Source organism: Mixophyes fleayi, chromosome 8 (assembly GCF_038048845.1).
Source record: "Mixophyes fleayi isolate aMixFle1 chromosome 8, aMixFle1.hap1, whole genome shotgun sequence".
In the NCBI taxonomy this organism is placed as follows: Eukaryota; Metazoa; Chordata; class Amphibia; order Anura; family Limnodynastidae; genus Mixophyes; species Mixophyes fleayi.
In genome coordinates, this window is record NC_134409.1 from 23824113 (window position 1) to 23846593 (window position 22481).

At 40.0% G+C, this 22481-nt stretch overlaps 1 protein-coding gene and 1 long non-coding RNA gene across 2 annotated transcripts; one reads left to right on the top strand and one right to left on the bottom strand.

Annotated features, from left to right (window-relative positions):
- Nucleotides 1-808: 808 nt before the first annotated feature.
- Nucleotides 809-1433, bottom strand: LOC142100029 (uncharacterized). Its single transcript, XR_012678662.1, has 2 exons — nt 1289-1433; nt 809-1154 (listed from the first exon to the last, which is right to left on the bottom strand). It is a non-coding gene; the product is annotated as an uncharacterized LOC142100029 (long non-coding RNA).
- An 8349-nt stretch (nt 1434-9782) lies between these two features.
- DMRTB1 (DMRT like family B with proline rich C-terminal 1) lies at nt 9783-20644 on the top strand. Its single transcript, XM_075184024.1, has 4 exons — nt 9783-10149; nt 13278-13471; nt 17986-18136; nt 19900-20644. Exons 1-4 carry the CDS (start codon nt 9846-9848, stop codon nt 19977-19979), a joined length of 729 nt encoding a protein of 242 aa, XP_075040125.1. The 5' UTR covers nt 9783-9845; the 3' UTR covers nt 19980-20644.
- The last annotated feature ends 1837 nt before the right edge of the window (nt 20645-22481 follow it).

Below are 22481 nucleotides of genomic sequence, written 5' to 3' on the forward strand. Positions count from 1 at the left end.
GGGGAGCGGAGTGTGACAACATCCCTAAAGCATAGTGGTGGGTTAGTTGACAATATTAACCCTAGTCTGTGTGGTAGGGAATATAGATTGTAAGCTCCTTTGGGGCTGGGAGCGATGTGCATGATAAAATATTCTCTGTAAGGCACAGATCATTATGTAGGTGCTATATGAAAACCTGTCAATAAATAAATCTTATATTAGAAATGCTAAAAGAATCCCAGATATACTTCTATCTTTTGATGCTAAAAAACGTTTTCAATAGAATATCATGGACATTTATATCCCTCACTCTGGAAGTTGTTAGCATCTATGGAGATTTCCTTACAGGCATATTTGCTCTATATTCAGACCCATCAGCAATGATAGTGATCAATGGGACACCATCCAATAGGGTTATTATCCGAAACGGTACTAGACAAAGATGTCCGCTGTCGTCCATGGTCTTCACTGTGGTTATTGAACCCTTACCGGCAGTCATTAGATCTTCACAAATATACCAGGAAAAGTTTCCTCTGCTCTCTTTGATTACAAACTGATCTGGCTTTGTGGCGCTCCTTTAAAATTTATTGGTCAGGTAGTATAATTATGTATTTTATGTATTCCTTATTTATCTTTAAACTTTAGTTTTCTTGCCTTAAGGCTTTTAAAGGTGTGTTTATTCTGCACCATTTGTGCAGTGTGCATGTAACATGTACATTAAACCCCTTAATACTTAAAAGATCACAGGAGACCAAATTCAGCTTATTTTTTTTATTCAATGCTTCTTAATTGCACTTAGATTAGCCTGAATGCTAAATAACTTCGTGTCATGCTTCTTAATTGCACTTAGATTAAGCTAAATGCTAAATAACTGAGTGTCATGCTTCTTAATTGCACTTAGATTAACCTTAATTCTTCTGCATTGGGACCATTACCATTTTGCACTTAGATTAACCTTAATTCTTCTGCATGGGACCATTACCATTGTCAGCGTGTCTAAACCTTGCACCTTGTCTAAACCTAACTTATTTGTTTTTCCTTTTCTTCTTTTTTTCTTTTTTTTTCTTTTTCTGAATGCTCTTTAGGGTGAATTGAGGTGACTCCGGCAGGTGGAGAAGGTCACCGTCATCGTCACGTCTTAAGCCTCTAAAACGTCAGACGATTACGTCTGTAACCTGTAACAATGAAAAATAACAGCTTATTAAGATAAAAATTCACTTTTTCATGGTAGACAGAATTTGTAGAGGAAATATTCTACAACACTGGTCTAGACTGTAATTTATACATTAGCTGGAACATATATATTTACCTCTCCGTGTGCCTTTAGTAACGGTCACACGCTTCTTCTGCCTTGTGTACCGTCTCCTCTTCCGGGAAGTCACTGCCCGAGTTTTGGGCAGGTGGCCCTTCTTCTGTTTCCTTTGATAGGCCATTGTGGTAGTCTATTTGCCTTCAGCCAGGAGCAAATGACTTGTAGGCTCCCAGCCCCTTATTTTATACCCTGAGACTACTTATGATGTCATATGGGTGGGGTTTGGGTGTGGTCTGGCCAATTTTTGTGACATTATCATTTTGTCATGTGGGTGTAGCCAATTAGCCAGTCATAAGGGTCACACTAAACATTAACATCTGCGTTCACAGCAACAATAAAACAGGTGACTGAAATATATGTTCCAGGAGAAGAAAGAAGCAAGCTTTATATTTGGTTTGTAAACACAATCACATATGTTTGGAAACGGTGTGAAAAACAGCTCAAACAGACCTACACGTAGTGGGAGGGTTATTAAGTACAGCCAGGGTTTCCACCTGTCAGTAAATTTATTGACACTAAAATAACTGAATTTGCTACCAGTCAATAACAAAAGTAAATGTCAGAAAACAACAGACCATGAGATGAAAATAAATTGATCACAATAATTTCTTACAGGTGATTATGCTTAATCATTAGTCTTCTCTTAATCCAGAAAACCATATCCATATGTATTGATAATGGAAGCAGTCTTTTTGTATGTGACATAACACAAATCAAAGTAAAAACATATTATTTATTACCTGATGACAGCTGGATAAAAACATCAAAATGAGCCAAGCTTCAAATTCGCATATATTCCCCAATCAATGTGTGGATGTACACTTACCTCCGCTTGGTGAAATACAGGCATGTAGAGTAAGTTCTCCTCTGTGAAGTGAGGTGGTAAGATGCCAACGACTTGCCTCCATAGCCTACAGGTTAGCTGGGTAACCATCACTGGGTATAGGATCCCCACTACCCTCGTTATTGTAGCACCCAGTGCTCCATTGGACATTGAGCTGGACAACATCAAATGTCTTCTCAAAAACATTGAACAGATATGAGATAAATGGGATGAGATCATCATAGATTTACCCACCAGTCGTCACCTACACACTCAATCCGATGCCGAAAAGCACTATAGGGTCAACGTTGTCTATGTAGCTGTAGACTCCAATCTCTCTGGTTTTCATCGTCCATTTACTTCATTGGAAGTAATTTGTGATTTGCAGAGCCGTAACTAGGGTGGTGCGGGCGGTGCCGTCGCTCAGGGCGCAAGCCCAAGGGGGCGCAGCAGCCGTCCGTTACCTACCTCTGTGCCCTAGCTCAATCACACACAGCTTCCGCCACCAGAAACAATTTGTTCCTGGCATAGGAAGCTTGAACGGCGCTGTAGCTGCGGCCGAGCGGCATCCTGCATTAGCATTTGGAACGCAAATGCGTTCCAAATGCCGAACTTCCTGTCAGTGGAACGCATAGTTCCACCGCTGGAACACACGAAAAAAGAGGAGCAGTAGGTCAAATTCTTTTATATAACACACAATGACAGGGTTTAATGGGTTTTGTGTGTGTGTGTGTGTATATGTATATATATATATATATATATATATATATATATATATTCTTTCAGTAAAGTGCTAGCCACACCCACACATTAGGTTGGCCACACCCACTTGTCAAATGCCACTTCCACTTATATGGGGGGCGCCGGTGCCCTGTCTCGCCCAGGGCACCAAAATGTCTAGTTACGGCACTGGTGACTTGTTTACGTTTCTTTAGGAGTTCAACAAAATGAGTATTGAAGACCTGTGCTCCGCAGCTGAAAACTTTCAGCAACAATACAAGAAAGATATTGCCCAAGATTTCAGTGACACACTCACTTTCCTGAAGTGAATCTATAGTAGAAACTTTAAGCTGGAAAGCAGCCAAAGGAACTTCTTACAGAAATCCTAGAACTTTCTGGGGTGTTTCCCAACATCAGAGTTTATTTGCACATTTTCCTCAGTTTGCCGGCATCTGTTGCTTCTAATGGATGTTCAGTGTGCTGAAGAACGTAAAAAGCTATCATCGCTCAACTATGGGGCAAGAGCATTAAATGGGCTAGTGATGCTCAATATTAACTGTGGCGTGGCACAAAAGCTGGATTTTTCCAAATCAATTGCTACATTTGCAGAAAAAAAAAATTAGAGAAGCACTTCTAATTTGAAATCTCCAAAATTCCAGTACATCAGTATATATATATATATATATATATATATATATATATATATATATATATATATATATAGTAGTTATTTGTAAATTTTAATAAAGTTAAGCAATAAAATCAATTTGATGTCATCACGCCCGACATATTCAGTGAGAACTAAGCAACAGGAGAGAGAAGGATGTTGGGTCCCAGACGCTGCCGGATTGGTAAGAAAACAGAAGAAAAGAAGAAGAAAGGAGGTCAAGTATGGTAAGTAAAGAAAGGAGAGGGGAAATGGTGATAGGAAACAGGAATGGAGGGGCAAAAGAATGAAGGAGGGGGCAAAGTGTGTGAAGATGAAGGAGGGAGCAGAGTGTGTGGAGATGGAGGAGGGCGCAGAGTGTGTGCATGAAGGAGGGTGCAGAGTGTGTGGAGATGAAGGAGGGCGCAGAGTGTGTGCAGATGAAGGAGGGAGCAGAGTGTGTGGAGATGGAGGAGGGCGCAGAGTGTGTGGATGAAGGAGGGCGCAGAGTGTGTGGAAGAAAGAGAGCGCAGAGTGTGTGGAGATGAAGGAGGGCGCAGAGTGTGTGGAGATGAAGGAGGGCGCAGAGTGTGTGGATGAAGGAGGGCGCAAAGTGTGTGGAGATGAAGGAGGGCGCAGAGTGTGTGAAGATGAAGGAGGGCGCAGAGTGTGGGGGAGATGAAGGGGGGCGCAGAGTGTGTGGAGATGAAGGAGGGCGAAGAGTGTGTGGAGATGAAGGAGGGCGCAGAGTGTGTGGATGAAGGAGGGCGCAGAGTGTGTGGAGATGAAGGAGGGCGCAGAGTGTGTGAAGATGAAGGAGGGCGCAGAGTGTGGGGGAGATGAAGGGGGGCGCAGAGTGTGTGGAGATGAAGGAGGGCGAAGAGTGTGTGGAGATGAAGGAGGGAGCAGAGTGTGTGCAGATGAAGGAGGGAGCAGAGTGTGTGGAGATGAAGGAGGGCGCAGAGTGTGTGAAGATGAAGGAGGGCGCAGAGTGTGGGGGAGATGAAGGGGGGCACAGTGTGAGATAGCTGTAACTTATTCTTTGACAGAAATATTATTGAAAAAAATATAGAAAAATATTCTTTTCCCTTGGATTAATGTGTATTATTTTTGCATACAACTAAATAAGTATTTCTGTCCTGACCTAAATACTTACTATGTTTTTCTGACCCAACTACTTATAAAACGGGACTGCTCAGTTATTATTTTGTAGGTGCCTTGAAAAAATTATGGAGACTCTAAGGGTGCCGCGAACTGCAAAAGTTTGGGAACCACTGCTCCCAATGTTTCCCAACTTCAGTCCTCAGGGACCCCTAACAGATTTTCCAGGTCACAAATGAAATAATTAGTGCCACCTGTGGATCTTTCAAAATGTGTCAGTTAGCAAAGAGATGGAAAACATGCACTGTTAAGGGTCCCTGAGGACTGGAGTTGGGAAACACTGCTCTAGACAATGGTAACTATTATAAAAGTAATGTTTTTTTAATTTTCATAAATATTTACTTGTTAACTGGAACAGACAAGAAATTTGTCTAGGTAGATGAATCTCCCTTATCCTCATAGACAACTCACACAAACATACCATGTGTCGTGACATCTAAGCAGTGGCGGATCCGGGGGGGGGGGCGATCGGGGCTAGCAGACACTTGCTGCCGACGGCTGCACATTATGTGCAGGTCCGTCCAGCCGTGACAGGCAGGGTCAGTGTGCTGCCCGGCTGCTCTGATTGTGTTTTAAAACACAATCAGAGCAGCCGGCAGCACACTGTCCCTGCCTGTCACGGCTGGACGGACCAGCACATAGTATGCAGCCGTCGGCAGCCTAAGATGTTAGAAAGGGGCGGGGCCTAAATCCCCCCCCCCCCCCCCCCCCCTAAATCGCCCTGGGTACACCAGTTTTCTAGATCCGCCCCTGCATCTAAGGTAAATGAAATATAGTAATTTTTGAAGAAATGAGGTGCAGCTACCAAATATTGCACCTGTCATATAGATGCACATCTATCCTGCTCCTCATCACATGTATAGAGCTGCAAGTCAGGTGTCCCTAGTTTAGCATTTTTATGTAAAACCTGAAATGTTTGAAAGTGGTAAGATGACCGTCAGGGAACCTACATCTGAATAAATGCATTTCATATAATATGTATTAAATATATCAATTAACTCTTTATTAAATGTACACACAATAAATTGAAGTGCCTAAAACAGGCAGGTGGATAAGATAATATGATATTAAACTATTATTTTATTTAACGTAAGGGCATATCCCATAGTTATAAATCAATGGGATACTTAAAAATTCAGTCATCCCCGAAAACTGCTGGTTTCTCTGTATTCTTGGCTGATCGCAGCTTCATAACTTGACCCTTAAGTAGCATTTGAAAAATGATATCTGTATGGTATAATTACCAAACAGCAACACTTATTTACTATTTTGTCTCTCTGCCTTTTGTAACTTTCTGCATAGCCAGTTTCTCGATAACGGTATCCCATAACTGTATATTGCGATATTTGATGAGAAGTGATGTCACTTGTATCACATGACTCATTTTAAAAGTGTTCCGTGAGCAACAGCATAACTGCCGGGAAATACACCTGTATATATAAAGCAACTTGTGTATGTGCATTATGTATCCGCTACTGTAATATAACTCTAAAAAAGTCACAGTATTCCTCAACGACCTCGAGTCAGGGGTAGAGCTAACGTGGGTGCAGGGGATGCGGCTGCTATTGAGTACATTGGTGAAAGGGGCCCAAAAATGCTGGGTCCCGACCTCCACTGACACCTCCGAGACCCCTGCTCTCGCCTAATGCCCTGTGAGGCATCTTCTGAAGATGCGCAGTACATGGGTATGCGCAATGTGTGTATGTGCTGGACTGCTCTGCTCTATTGAGAATGGCATCGATGGGCCGCTATGAAAAGTTCACTATGAGTCCCAGCGATGTTCCGTCCCTCCCCCCCAGATATATATAATAGAGCACAATATAAAGCTGTGTGCCCCCCCGAGCGCTTACCTCCTATTCCTGATCCGTCCTTTCTTCACTGTCTGCAGGAGTTCTTCCGTCACTGAGGAGATCTCGTGATTGTGAGACTATGACTCATAAGGAGATTACTGCGCGCTGCTGAAGCACTACAGTGACAGCAGGCAGCTAACAGCATAACATTTGCTGTTAGCTGCCTGGCATTCTCCTTGACCTGCTGACAGTCGGAGCCGTTGGTGGGGACGCCCCCGACCTGATGAATGCCGGTGGGCCCCCCAGATGCCCGAGGCCCCTGGGCTCCAGCCCAGTTAGACCTCTGGTTAATCCGGTCCTGCCCCTGCCTCAAATTACTAATGAAAAAATGCTTTGCAAGCTTGTGTTATGAATTATGTGCAGGAAAACTAAATGAGTGCATTACTTAACAGAGTTTGCTGTACATTTTTTCTAAAGCTAGTTTAAGTGGGTGTCATGTCATTACACCTAACCCATGCTGGTAAACCTTGCATGGACAGTTATGAGACTGATTATTTAGAATACTCGGGAGTTAGGTGTTTTCTGGATAATGTTTCTTCCCTATAATTAAGAGAAACATGCCTCTGATAGCCTTAAATACATATCTTCCACACTGTCACTGACTGTCCCCTTCTTATTAAATTGTATAGCAGAGTACCTCATAGTAACTGTCCCAATAAACACTTGATAACCATGTCTATATATAATAATTTTAGTTATGTTTTTATGTGCATAAGAAGGGTGCAATCTATTGTGTTGCCCACTTGCTTTTAACAAAGACGGATATATTTTTGATTTTAATAGTTTACTGGCATGTCGAGGTAAACAGTGAGCACTCTAAGGGGCGGACTCAATTGTCCACGATGTTCCTAAGAACGCACGCGTTATAACAGTAAAAAGTAACGCTCATTTTTGCTCGCACCTCTATGGGGCGCAAGCAAAAATGAATGTAACTTCTGTAAAAAAAAAAACTGCGCAAGGTGTCTCTCGCCCATTCCGGAGGCACCTCGCAAGGAAATTTTGACAATTGAATTCTCCCATAAGCGTCTTCCTTTTTATGACACCTCTACTAGAATGTTTGTACAAGTCATAAAAAGAGCAGCACCTTCTGCCTCTACCACCAAATATTCAATATAAAGACATTGGATTACGGTGTCAGCTTCTATTGCATTTGATCTGAAGTTGGTGATGTCCCAGATTTCTTGATTTAATTTTTTGAATTGCCTCCACCTCCCTAAGGCCACTTAGCCAGTGACATTTGAATGATATGTTTTTGACACATGCAAGAAATGCATGTAACACTAAAAACCATAGTTTTACCCTATATGTTGGTGTTTTTACAACTAATTGTTCCATTTTTTAATGCATATCAATGCATTGGAAACAATGCAGTGATCTCTAAAGTGCTAGTAAAAATGCATATTAGGACTTGATGCTGAGTTAGGATCTGAGTCATTAGGAGAGCAAAACAAATAAAAGGAGCAGATTTGCACCTTGCAAAACCATGTTCCATTGGAGGGGGAGGAAAATTTAAAATGTGGGGACAGATTTATAGTTGGGGTAGGGCATGTCTTAGATCAACTTTAAATTAAAGCTATCAAGTATTTGTGTGCTACATGGAAAAACAAGACAGTATATTCCTTGCATGCAAAAGAATAAATCAACTTGCACCCCTTGCATTGTAACATGGTTTGTCCAGATGAAAATGTGCTCTTTTATTTTGCTTTGCTCTTAACTCAACATCAATCCCCAAATGTGTATACTTTTAGTAAATGTTTTTATTCATTTTTTAAAAAACAAAACACATGTCAGATGCAAGTGGGTATTTGTCCTTACTTTGAACTTAAATACACTGTGTAACACATCTCTATACGAATTTAAGTGCACACATCCAAATTTTTTTGGTTTTTTTTTTTTTATTCAGTAACTCAAAACAGAAAAAAGTTCCCCCCATTTCTAATGTACAACAGTTCTGGCTCCTTTGACTTTTATACAAATAAATCCCAAAGAAATGCCATGCCTGTATAAAAAAATCACTGTGAAATACCCTAATACATAATTGCTTACTTAAGTATATCTCTCATGAACAATGATTCAATTTCATGTATTTATATTGATGGATTCCAAAACAAGCTAAAATAAAATAAAAGTTCTGCACAACAGCTGCAGTGAAGTAACCAGAATTATGCATATTGTAACATGCAATATCCTACATCTTGCATTATATGGCAAACATTGTACTGCAGTACATTTGCATTATTACAACCCTTATATAAAGTTAAATGTGAACTGCAGCACTCCTGTATTTTTACTTTATATAAAATTACATGTGACCTGCAGTACTCCTGTAATTTTTACTTTTGTGTCTATCTTATGTATGTGAAAAATAGTATATACTTGCATTTTCTAACACGATTATTTTGCTCTGTGCTGCAGATGTACATTATACTTGTTAGTATCTGTGTTTGCAGCATTGTGATGTAGATATCCCCAATCAGTTCACTATGCCTAATAATTGTCAAACGTCTTTATATATTTGCATTCCTTTATTTATTTTTTTATTTAAATAGTTTACAACTTTTTACATTCTACATTTACACATCAACTTTATCAGTTTCCATACGTGTTACATACAAATATATATTTATACAGGCATGGCATTTCGTTTGGATTTATTTGTATAAAAGGTTGAATGTGCCAGAACTGTTGTACATTAAATATATATATATATATATATATATATATATATATATATATATATATATATATATATATATATATATATATATATATATAAAATAGTACATCATTTGCTCTGCGTCATATTTATGAAGCATGTCATTGAAAGAACATTGACCAGTTTGCAGCACCTCTATACATGTATTTGTTAATCTAAAATGACTTAGAGATTAAATTACTTACTAATTAAATTACTTTCTTTTTTGGCAATTGTAGTGATCTACGGCTGCAAATCGTTTATTGTAACCGTCTTCATGAATCAGATTTCTGACTTTGTGGCATATTTTGCAAACAAATCTAATACTTGTGTTCTTGTTGGTTATGTTGGTGCTTAAGATGGAGGAGAGAGAGGTGTTACAGGGAAGCACATGGGCAAATTGATACTATCATGTAACTTGTTTAGATCTCTGTAGATGTCTGTCACCGTCTCAGTATAAATATATAAATAAATGTGATATTATATAGTAATACATGTGACATATTGCTCACATGGTCCTGCTGAGTGGTTGTATGTTGATCACAGTGTATATAAGAACTAGTTGAGCGGTCCCTCCCTCAGAACCCCCCCGCTCACACCCTGCCCCTGACCATTACCCGCCACCCAGACCTCCCCCGGCAGTTGGAGCTCTCTCTGACATGTCGGCCGCGGCTGGTGACTCCTCTGCACGGTCCCGACCCCCCCGCACCCCCAAATGTTCCCGGTGCCGCAACCACGGGCTGGTGGTGCCCGTGCGGGGTCACTCGGGCCACTGCGGGTGGAAACTCTGCACCTGCCCCAAGTGCTCCCTGATCACCGAGAGACACAAGATCCTGGCCGCCCACAAGCTGCTCCGCAGGCCGGGGAACCAGGCGGCCTCCCCCGAGGGCGGAGGAGGAGATGCTGGGGCACCGGAGATCACCGAGAGCACCGGGTTGCTCCACCCCAGGGCTGTGCACACCGGTATAGACGACAACATTGGGGTCTTAAAGGGATTGGGGAGGACATGGGGATCCGATCTGTTCGGGCGATTTGGTCGCAGGTTCTAATAATGTTAATTTAGTGACGAATTAGTGATTGTGTAACAGTGGCAGCTTCTATGGTTGGCCATTGAGTCATGGATGTAGTGATCAGTAACACTGACATATTGTGGCAGCTCCTATGTCTGGACATTTACATCCACAGATTATGATATTAGTCATATACCAGGGACAAGGCCAAATGACAGTTTTATCTATTGGTTTCCAGGGACAGCCCATTAGTCTCTTGTTCTAATGACTGTTATGTGCTGGGTTCTGATGACAGTTATTTACTGGCAGGTTCTCCTCATTCTCCTCATATTTTTAAAATTTTAAATATTTGCACTGTATGTTTTTGTTATACCATTGATATAAAACTAAATTTGAAATAATGTACAGGATTATAAATATCCTGCATGTAACCCATTACAAACCCACTGTATTATTAGGTGGCACTGCTCAAAAATCAAGTCTACTCACAAAACTGTCAACTAAATTGAATTAAATCAATTAAAATCACTACTTATTATTTCGTTTAAAATCACAATGTGGCTTCATGGCAACATTTAGCTTGTGTATAGAATCAGGTTTGCAAAGTGCAAGAAGTTTGCAATCAGGAGTCTTTTTAAATATGAGTTTCAGTCCTTAATACAACAGGTGGAAAATATTTAAGTGTACTAACAGTGCAGTGTTCACAAATGTGTTATTTTAATTCATATCCAAATATTAAAGAAAAGACATCAATAAGCAGAATTTAAAGAAATTCCCTGTTACAATTTAGTTATTGCATTCTTCACCAAAAAATAAAATAAAACCAATTAAGTAAATAAATCAAAGATTGTGAGATCTTATACAGTTTAAGGCAGATTGTAACAAAATGGTGAAAAATGTATATATTTTTGAGAATCATCATCAACATTTATTTATATAGCGCCACTGATTCCGCAGCGCTGTACAGAGAACTCATTCACATCAGTCCCTGCCCCATTGGGGCTTACAGTCTAAATTCCCTAACATACACACAGACAGACCAAGAGAGACTAGGTGCTATTTTGATAGTAGCCAATTAACCTACCAGTATGTTTTTGGAGTGTGGGAGTAAACCGGAGCACCCGGAGGAAACCCACGCAAACACGGGGAGAACATACAAACTCCACACAGATAAGTAACTGTCCATAATGACGCTAAGGGCCAGTATTTGTGCCCATCAGTATGGTAAAAATAGAGAGATCAGTAATGATATGACACCCTTATGACTATTAAATTACAATTAGCATTTATCATATCACTGGTTTGGGTCTAAGTAGTTAGGTACTATTATGTACTGAACGCTCTCTTCTGGACCAACAGAGGAAATCCCTTTTTAATGTAAACTATTTTTTATTAAAGGCACTATGTAGTAAAGCTAAAAAATTACATTGGCAAACCTGATGACAGGTTTCTTTAATGATTATTATTGTTATTTTCATTATGCTATTGCCGATGGAGAGCTTCTAGCCACATAGTGAAACTTACCATGAACACATTGAACTGTCCGATTTTACTGTAAAAGTTTAAATACTTTGAAAAAGAATATAATGAAAAAAACGTTTACCCTTTGTAACACTAAGGGCCTGATTCATGTCCAAACGCAACTTGGGCGTAGTTTCCGTATTAAAGAAAAGAATGTAACTTGTGCGTAGTTAAAGATATGTTTTCATTTCAATCTATCTAAACAGTACTTGTTGTACGTAGACACACATAACAGACTGCAGTATATGCCCATGCGTATGTACAATAAAAGTTCATATCAGGACGTTATAAAACTTTTATCAAATTAAAATAACTGTTAACAGTATAATAACTTAAGAAAATATAATGTTTAAGTATACCTTTTTTTAAAAAAAATAATATATAATTTTGTTTTTTAGATCATTTACATAAATAAAGATAATTTCAATGCATACAGTACATATAATCACTTATATAGTATAACTAAGGTGCATACAGTTGTACTGTGCAGGGCTGGCATCAGAAACTGTGGCCTAAATGTTCCTCTTGTTGACACCACAGCTCCTACTGATGTACACTGTAAATTATTGCGGATGCTATAAGTCACCAAGGAGCTGCAAGACCATATAAAGGGCACAAAGTCACAGCCAAAATATTTTATACAGCTCTCAGAACTCCAAGGGGTGCAGCTGGTTACCATAAGTAATTGATGAATTAGAAAAGATCAAAATATGAAATACAAATATGCAATCCTCCTGACAAGCACATTTTTAATGTAAAATATATTTATTATTTATATAATGGAAAAAGTTTACAGACTGTTAGCAGTTCCAAATATAATAAATGCAGTAAGTGCTACACATATATGACATAGTAATTTAGATGCTGGCATGTGGATTTTATTTAACTGTTGCCTAATTGCTTTGTATCAATAATAAACAGAGACACAGAAACACAATTTGCAGAAGTGGTACTTTATTTTAATTTGAACATGACATTATTTACACATTGGGCCTGATTCATTAAGGAAAGTAAAGCAACAAAAATGAGTAACTTTGAACCTAGACAAAACCATTTTGCAATGCAAGGAGTGCTAATGAGTTTATTATTTTGCACATAAGGAAATTACTGGCTGTTTTTGCATGTAGGACGCAAATACTTGATAGCTTTATTTTTAAACTGACATTAAAAGTTGATCTAGGACATGTCCTACCCCAACTATAAATCTGTTCCCACATTTTAAATTTACCTCCCCCTCCAGTACAACATGGTTTTGCCAAGGTTCAAAGTTACTCATTTTTTTGCTTTCCTTAATGAATCAGGCCCATTGTGCTCTGGACCTTTAAGACTGTACTGAACCAATGCTTATGAGCCTACCAATCCTCAGTGATCCAGGTTCTCATGAATATTAATAGTAATCAAGTGCGTCTTTGATATCACTGGTTCCTAGTGAACTGACACGCTTCCTTGTTATGAAAACAGGTTCACCTTAATATGATTTTCTCCATTGTGTTTGACACATAAACCACATGCAGTCCAGGTCAACACGTAGATAAGTAAACTGATTCCTTTTTTTTGCAGGACACCCCATGTTTCCCTCAGAATGTGTGCCAAGCATGGATTATTTTGAAAGAGAGACCACACGGATGTATCTTGGCTGCCCACCTATGTATCACTACCCGACGTTCCCCATAGGCTTGCCTCCACCAGGGTTTAGAGGGGCAGCAATTCCTCCCCCTGGTATTCCATTAAGAGGCTTCCGGCCGTGCCACCCAGTGAGTATAGGACAGCAAATAAAACAATTGTATATGTGGTAAATGAAAGAAAACTCACTCTTACTGCTGTTATGAGGTTTGCTGTTGCTCAGAAGCAAATGCAATGTCATTTACCAAGTGAAGTGCACATGTATGCATATCAATGTTGTGTTTACCAGTACTGGATGTTGTTAAGCCTACTCGTGGATGTTTGTAAACTTGTTTGCTACAATGAAGGAGTCGTTTGTGAGCAAGATTGCAGAGATGTGAACAATTATTGAAACAGGCTGTATAGCAGAGCCGTAACGAGGCATGTGCGGGCGGTGCCGTCGCCCAGGGCGCAAGGCCAAGGGGACGCAGCAGCCGCCCGCTACATGCCTCTGTATCTTCATCCCTTAAGCTCCGCAGTGGACCGCGTAGGTATGTTCTCTCTCTCTCTCTCTCTCTCTCCCTCTCTCTCTCTCTCTCTCTCTCCTCCCCTCCCCTCCCTCCCATTTACATTATATATTGCTGCATATATACAGGATTGCTCTATTATCTAACAGAGTATGATCTGTGGAGTACTGTGCTGCAAATGTCTTTCTGTAAAGAGAGAGACAGGCAAAAGATAGCAACATAAAAGTCTCAATTTCTGTATAAATGATTCATACTTATGGAGCTAATCATGTTGAGGGCTCTGTAAAAATGTTTTGTGACAAAGGAAAAGAGCCATTCAGAAATCATTGCAATTAATCTTAACAATATGTTAATATAAACAAAGCGCAGGTGGCGTTCAATAAAGCTGATGACGAGTCTTTGTTTCCAGGAATTGTTGTATTATCATAAAACTGTACAATCAACCTTTGAATAGGTATTTTTGAATTTGTGGATTAGTATGGTCCTTTGTTTTTTATTATTGCTTGTGAGCTGACCCCTCGGCTGCCACGGTAATCCAGCACCTTAGCAATTTTGTTTCAAAGTTGCATACAGCAGGTTAGTGCCCTCACTGTGTGCTATGTTTAATTAACTGCTTTTACAACTAGTCTTTTGCTTGGTAATAAGGATCCCTAATCCACTCAAGTCTCAGTTCCTGGTTTCAAGCAAAGAGATCAGTTTTGACTTTAAAACATTTTAAATTGTGTGATAGTTTAAATTCCGTACACCTGTAATTAACACAGTTAACATGAACACACGGTTTCTATTTGGCACCTGTTCTATTCCCTCTCTCCCTCCCTCTCTCTCCCTCTCTCCCTCCCTCCCTCTCTCTCCCTCTCTCCCTCTCTCTCTCCCTCTCTCTCTCTCCCTCTCTCTCTCTCCCTCTCTCCCTCTCCCTCTCTCCCTCTCTCTCTCTCTCTCTCTGTTAATCTTCACTGTTGCACATGGAATATATAGGAACATTTTTCTTCAAGCATTCTTACAAGGTACAAAATGATTGTTGATGAAGGTCAGTTTGCCCTTCCATACAGTCATCAATACAGTTAATTTATTTGAATCCCACCACTGATATATATATATATATATATATATATATATAATCATGCATTTGCAAATATGTGCAACAGAATTCTTTCAATAAAGTGCTAGCCACACCCCCACATTAGGTTGGTCACGCCCACTTGTCAATTGCCACTCCCACTAAGATGGGGGGTGCCGGTGCCCTGTCTCGCCCAGGGCACTAAAATGTCTAGTTACGGCACTGCTGTATTGTCACGAGCCGCAGCGGTACTCACAGCCGCCGCGGCTCGCTTCCTGTCTGCCCCAGCGTCCCGGCCGTCACCATGACGACCGGGACGTCACTTCCCTCTCAACGCCGACCGTTGTCAAGACAGCGGCCGGACACCTCACAGTGTAGCGCTGCGTCCCGGCAACGGGACAGCCGGGCGCATGCGCAAGGTTATCTAATAGCCTGGAGGCTATTTAGCGGTTGATCTAATTACTTAATAGGGCCCTGTGTGTGGTTACAGAGCTAGGCTCTGATTGGTCTAACCATGTATTTAAGGCAGTGAGGTCTGCAGCCTCACTGCCGGTTATAGCTTCTGTGCTCCAGTCTGCTGACCTGCTTGTTCCTGATACTGCTACTGATTTCCCGTGTATGACCCTTGGCTTTGAATTGGACTTTGCTTGTGTTTCCTGTGACCCTGATCTCTGGCCTGTTTACCGTTTCTGCTATCTGCCTGTGACCCCTGACCTCAGCTTGTTTACCGATACTGTTGTCTGCTGCCTGCCCTTGACCTCTGTGTGGACCTCACTCCGCTTGCCCGAGTTCTCCCCAGCCGGTACACACTTCACGACCCTCTGTCAGTCTGCGGCCCAGTCTGTCCCCACCACCAGGGGCTCCAGTGAACACCTGATTGGCAGAGTAGATTCCGGGTTGTGTTGTGCCGGCTGGAGGGGTTCCTAACATGTATAGTGTCAGTTATTACTTAACAGAATTCATTTCGCATTTGCTCAGCAACAGGCAGGGTGAAAGCTCACAAAACGGATGTGAAAAATAATGAATTACCTGGATTAGTGTCTTGTATTAGGCAAGTATATGTATGCTATAGGTAGGAATTGAGGTACCGTTACATTACAGGTAGATTCCCAAGTGCACAATTAGATGCGTACTTTGTTTGTTTTTTTGTACTGCTTTTTGTAAATGACCGTAATTGAGACACAATGTAAAATAATACATAGATAGGATGCAAAATCACTGTATGCAATTTTACTGGACAACATTTAGGACTTGATTGATGCCCGAACACAATTTGCGGCTTAAAAAAGAGCACGAAACTTGAGCGTAATTCGGCCCGTAATACAAGTTGAGCGGATCTCAAGATGCGTTTTGATTTGAATCTGGGTGTAAGTACACTCTGCCTAAACATTACTTGCCAAACTTTAACAGACACAACAGAGCGTAGGACAGGCACATGTATATTGTGCAATAGAAGGTGACATCAGAACGCATGAAAAAAAACATTTTTTTTAAATAAATGAGCAACTCTAATAATGTAATCATTAATAAAAATGTGTATTTAAAATAAAATAAACAAAACATTTTTCACATTAAATACATACATTACATATACATGTTCTGTGATAGATAGAGGCATGCATACATGTAGTTTTTAATACAAAGACAATGCTGTGACAGTCATCACTATCAGCCGACATTTAGACCTGCTCTGTATCTGGTGCAACTGATGCGGCCAATACAAGCGTACTTAAGAGAAATCCAGGACTTGAATGTGCGTCGGTAACGTCCTTGGCTCACCTGTACTGTACATTCCCACCCCTGTTGTTCCCTTTAAGTTGTAGGCAGTCATGTCACTTGCGTTTGGAAATGAGTTAATTTCAATTGCGTTCATTGGCGGGAATTTCGTTTGGGAGCATGCGCAGAGCGAATTCATGCAAGATGCGGCACGCAAATGGACTTATGTCCGGACATAAATCAGGCCCATAGTATTTATGGCTATTGTCAATACACAGAGAATTAACTAACTTAATTAACTTAGTTGAAGTAGCACATTAATATTTACATTTTAAAAAGTGACTTAAGAGCTGCAATCTAATTAACCACTTCCCAACTGCCTAACGTGGGAAGATGATCTCAGTTTGGGCACCACTCTCTCACTAATGCAGGAACAAGGCTGTTAGTGACTGTCTCCAGTTATAGTTCCTTGCCTGGAACCTGGCATATACGTATTGGTCAATGTAAATACTGTATCCCAGTGGTGTTTCCACACTGTGGTTGGCCATGGTCATGCCCGGGCAGTGGACAGTCTACTTCTGCATTCATTTATTATTTAGAATAGTGATTTTTTTGCTTTCTGGCACTTCAGTTAGCATAATATCACTATTGCTACAGTGATGCATGTGGATATGTGTGTGGCCGCAGGTAGGTCGGTCGAAAAATTGCACCCATCCCTGATTCAGCCGCAGATCTCTGGTATCAGTACAATTCAGATGCCAGATCTCTGGTGACTTTATTTATGTAGATCCCAAATCTCTAGTGGTGACACAAGGCGGAGCCCAATAGTTTACTTACCACTCCTGCAGTTACATGTTGTCTATTTGCAACGCTATACATCAGCTGAGCCACAAAACTGTCATGCGAACTAGACGGTTCCTGTCACCCTGATTGGTAGATAGGTGCGGCAAGTTGAAAATCAGATTTCTGAGCGTTTCCATCATTCTGATCAGTGAATCACAGATGCTTACTACCAATCACAGTGCCAAGAGCCTTCTATTGAGTATGACAGCTTTCCAAGTCAGTCAAAATGGGCGTGATGTAGTCTGCATGCCTACAGCTTCTAATTGGGAATCAGCTTCATCTGCTGTGTGACACAAAGCACCAGACGATTCTAATTAGCCAACACTGATTGGAATAAAAAAAAGCTTTACGGGCTCCCCTGTGTGTGTCTATACAGGCAGTAGGACCACCCTGCTTTCATCTCATATTGTGATCTGATAGTTATTCACAGAGTTAAAGCCCCTTGTAATCTAACATATTATGTTACCTACCACTGTTATAAAGGCTATATTGTAATTGTGTTTGCTTTGTCCCATTTTTGTAGCTTCAAGATGGAGGAGGAGATTTTCGTCAGGGTTATTACCCTCCAATACCTTCATTCATGCCACCTGGTTATCTGTCCGGAATACATTACATGCCCCCTACTGTGCCTATGAACATCAGTGTGATGGCAGAGCCCATAAGAAAACTGTCCGGTAAGTGGAGAGAGTAGAGGAAGGAAGCAGCCACAATTACATCAACTACACCATGTGATATGCAGACTTTCTAACTCTTCTCACTAGAGAACAAGTAGAACAGTCAGTGCATAGGTTACTCTGAGTGTTCTAGGGGTGCTACTCATTGAGCCATATATGATTCTGTGAAACCGCACTGTGTGACAGGTTAGAAAAGCATCGCACCTATGTTATTATAAAACACATATTTGATATTATAACATATTTTCTACTAGGCTCATTCATTTAGAATTATATAGTTTAAGTTAGAACAATTTTTTTTGTCAAATTATGAAGTTGGGCCCTATATATTTTATATATTAAAAGGTGTATAGTTTTATTTGATACAAAGCACAGACTTAAGAAACAACACTTCAACAGTTAAAATGGTGTTCACAGTGTAACAAGCTATCAAACTCTTATTCACCCTACAGCAATATGACTACCAGTCACATTAAAAAAGGCAGATATAACTTTAATAAGTGTGATATCAGGTAATCAGAGTCTGCCTAATTGAATGAATGGGGCAAGATAAATTAGTAAGTTAAAATCTGGTTGTTGTAAAAAATAACCAAAAAACACACACACACACACACGGACCTATTCTGACACTCGACCCAAATAATTGTAAATTTAGTTATACCTGAGTGGCCAAATTGAACAAGATCCAACCATTTGACTTTTGGGCTGAGCCTTCTGCTCATTTCACACACACGGGATGATGTCGGCTAGTTCTGACCGCAATGTTGGGTAAAGGTCATTGTCGATGGGATCATTATGTAATAAATTGTGTAATAAATATATTAACTCAATACAGCTGTGTATAGGAGAAACAGTATGCTTTCTTAGTCCAGTATATAAAAAATATTCATGGTCTGAATATTGTATGTTCACGAATGGTTAATAAGTATTAACGCAACATTTTACTTTTGTCACATTGCTTATAACACCTATATTTAAAAATACACCACACATGGACATTTTCCCAATTGTAATTTTTTAAGCTGCACACTCTAGGGACAGTGTGCACATAATATACTCCAAAAGAGAAGTGGATCTCTGGGTAATACCATTTACTTTCCAGTCCTTCAGTCAGCGCTTTCCTTGGTCTTAAGAGCATGGCATAGGCTTGTGCTAGAATATCCAGCTACAGAGATGCTGTTTTGTCCTAGTTTGGACTCCTCAGTGCAAGATAGGGTTTTTTGGTCAGAATGTGAAGTGAAGTAAATTCAAGTGTACTGTATGTCATGTGCTCAAAACACAGGGGGGTATTCAATTGTCAGCGAGTTTGTTTTTTTTGAATGTGTGAAGTCATTTAAACGCTGTTTTTTATCATTTTCGAGCGGATTAACTTTACCCGCAATTCAATTCCATTTTTAATGCTACTTTTTTTTTCATGAAACGGTCCTCTCGCGCTCCAGTAGACGGTCTATTGAAAGTATAGGGTGTGCGAGAGGCAGCCGCGTTAAAATCTCGCCAACAATTGAATACCCCCCACATTGTGGAAATTATTGACTGAAATGACTGCCATGTGACATTACCAACAAGTGTATTCTACTTTTGGAGTAGTTCGTGGCTTGTAATAGTCCATATACAGAATATGGCCCCCTACAGGCTGCTAGGCAGTACTGACAGACATTTTGAAATGTATTGACCAACAGTGAAAATAACGAGTGTTATACCACATAACATTAACGTTTAATAAGCAACTTTTCCCCTCTAATGAGAAAGTGTTTGTGTTCTAGGTCAAAGTTCGGCAGAGAACCAGAGTGTTAGGATTGTGTCAGAGAGAAGTGAGACACCAAGCAAGGAGCCAAGCACCTAGTGACCCAGAAAATCCTTCATTGTTACTAAAGAAATACAATAGAATTTAATTTAGAAATATTCAGGGATGTATCATTTTGATTGCAACCCCAAATCTTATAAATCATTTACATAATATGTTCTTTCCTAATCTTGTACGTATTGATATTTCCCATGTTTATTGTCAAGTGCACCAATCACCTACACACAATAGAGGCAGCCATTTTGTATGCTGAGCCAATATTCATGAGAAAGTAGCCTATCACAAGGAGTCGGTGACACCATTCAGGAATACGGCTTCAGAGATGTCCCAGATTCCTAGTAAATGTATAGGCTGCTTTCCCAGGAAGGTTGTATCATTGAAAACAATGCTGCATTGCTGGTTCATAGGGAATTAATAAGCTGCATTCTCATGAATATTTCTCCAGCCAACAAAATGTCCGCCTCCACTGGGTGTAATGTATTTTTAAAACTTATAACTAATCAGAATGTTATGCTGATTTATTTCTGTTTTCAGTAGAAATGAGCTTAAACTGTTAGATAAGATTTGCTGTGAGCTGTTTTCATTCTCCTTACCACTTTAGTTATTTGCCTTGTTAAAGCAGGTTTGCCATTTCTGATTAAAAAAAGATTCTTTCTAACAAAATATATTTTACAAATAATAAAGTTGATTACCCCGTTTGCTAACATGATTTCTTGTTTTTTCATGTACAAAACTTACATTTATAGTGTTATTGACTACACCTGAACATATGTAAGATTACAAGTGGAGGTTATTATTAAACAAATACACATAAAATCCATGAAAATGATAGGGAGGAACGAAGATGCTATGTCATCAACACAAGGGCATAGGAAAACACCCAATATCACCATTACTCTATCCTCCACCCCATCCTGGTGAAAAAGTTCCATCAAAACATCTGAAAAACAGTTAACAACCCTGGATTCCAAGGTCTAAACAAGTGACCTCTGGCCATTGGGGACAAATTATACGTTTATTCAGGGCCTGTACTAGGGAATCAAAGCAGTTTAGTTGGGACACATAGGAGGTAATTATTTAATTCTGCTTCATAAATAAAAGACCATTTGGATTTTCAATATGGGTACTATAATCCCAGTAGGTTTTAATGACTATATGTTTTCATATAATAATTTGTTTTTTGTTTATACATTATTTCAATGATAGTTATATCAATGCATAAACATAAGCAGATATTAGTTTATAGTCATCGGTTTTTTCCTCAGGATTTAAAAACAAGGTAAAAAAAAAAAGGATTACAAAGAGAAAACCGGAGAGGAGAAAGGCAATATCATAGTTGACTATGATTTAAAGCAGCAAATCCACATAAAAGATTTATTTATTTTTCTTTTTTTCTTTCAATAGTTACCTTTCAATAATGGATCTGAAAATCGTTTTGCTTACTGTCCTACAATTCATTATCTCCTTTTTAAAATCTCTCTGAAGTGTAACAAAATATAGCTGCCAGTAACAGACGCAGCTCTCAGCGTGTCATGTGAAAGCAGAGGAGGGAGGATTTTGGAGTTCACAGAGCTCAGAGGGGCGTTCAAAATCCCGTTTGCTCATTACATCGTGGGCCATGTCACTGTGGTTGCCATGGTAGCTTATGATAATGCAGAATTATAAATCATAATTAACAAAGCAAGGAATAATGGTACCACCGATTTTTTTCATGGGATTGCTGCTTTAATGCTCATTAAGAAGGGTATGGGGGATGTTGGTGGGAAAGGGCGTAATAAAAGATGACAGAGTGGAAGGAAGCATGAGGAGGGGGTGTAGGAAGGAAGTCCGCACATGCATCCATGGTGATCTCAAGAACATATCTTCTTATCCAGTATCTGAAAGTACTGTTGATAAAATATTGAGAAGGTAATTGCGCCCGAGCATGTTGGGACCTGTAGAACACCATGGACAAAATGTTTAATGACATCTATATTTTACACATTAACCCCCAGCCCATGGATGTGGGAATGACCCTAGCCCACAGCACGGGGCTCATTGAAGCTGGGAGTGAGGGCCTCCATTTTTTATATTCCCTTAGGGAATCCAGCCCTGTGCTGACCATACATCCACCAGGTCAGACTTTGAGTGAGAATCTAGACCAGGCCTGGCCAACCAGTGGCTTGCCAGCTGTTGTGAAACTACATGTACCAGCATGCCCTGCCAGCCATCGGCTGGCTATCTACTTGCAAAGCATGCTGGGGCTTGTAGTGTCACAACAGCTGGAGAGCCACAGATTGGCCAAGTCTGATCTAGACTTCTCCAAGCCCTTATGTATGCGCCGGAGGTTGTGTGCAACATTATCTTCCATTATATCTCGCCCTCATGAATTGGGTACGGATTGAGGTGGAGGAGGACATTGTATTAGAGGAACCTGAAAATGAATTTATATGAATAGGCATCAGGTAACATTCAGAAATATACATGTAAGTTGGCCCATATTATTATTACTATTATTATTATTATTATTAATATAACTTTTATTTACAGGGTACCACATGA

Bases quoted from the DNA above. Each gene is read 5' to 3' on its own strand.
- DMRTB1 (XM_075184024.1), top strand. From the start codon at position 9,846: ATGTCGGCCGCGGCTGGTGACTCCTCTGCACGGTCCCGACCCCCCCGC. The intron at 10,150-13,277 runs GTATAGACGACA...TTTTTTTTGCAG, and splicing joins CCCCAGGGCTGTGCACACCG to GACACCCCATGTTTCCCTCA. The intron at 18,137-19,899 runs GTAAGTGGAGAG...TTTGTGTTCTAG, and splicing joins GCCCATAAGAAAACTGTCCG to GTCAAAGTTCGGCAGAGAAC.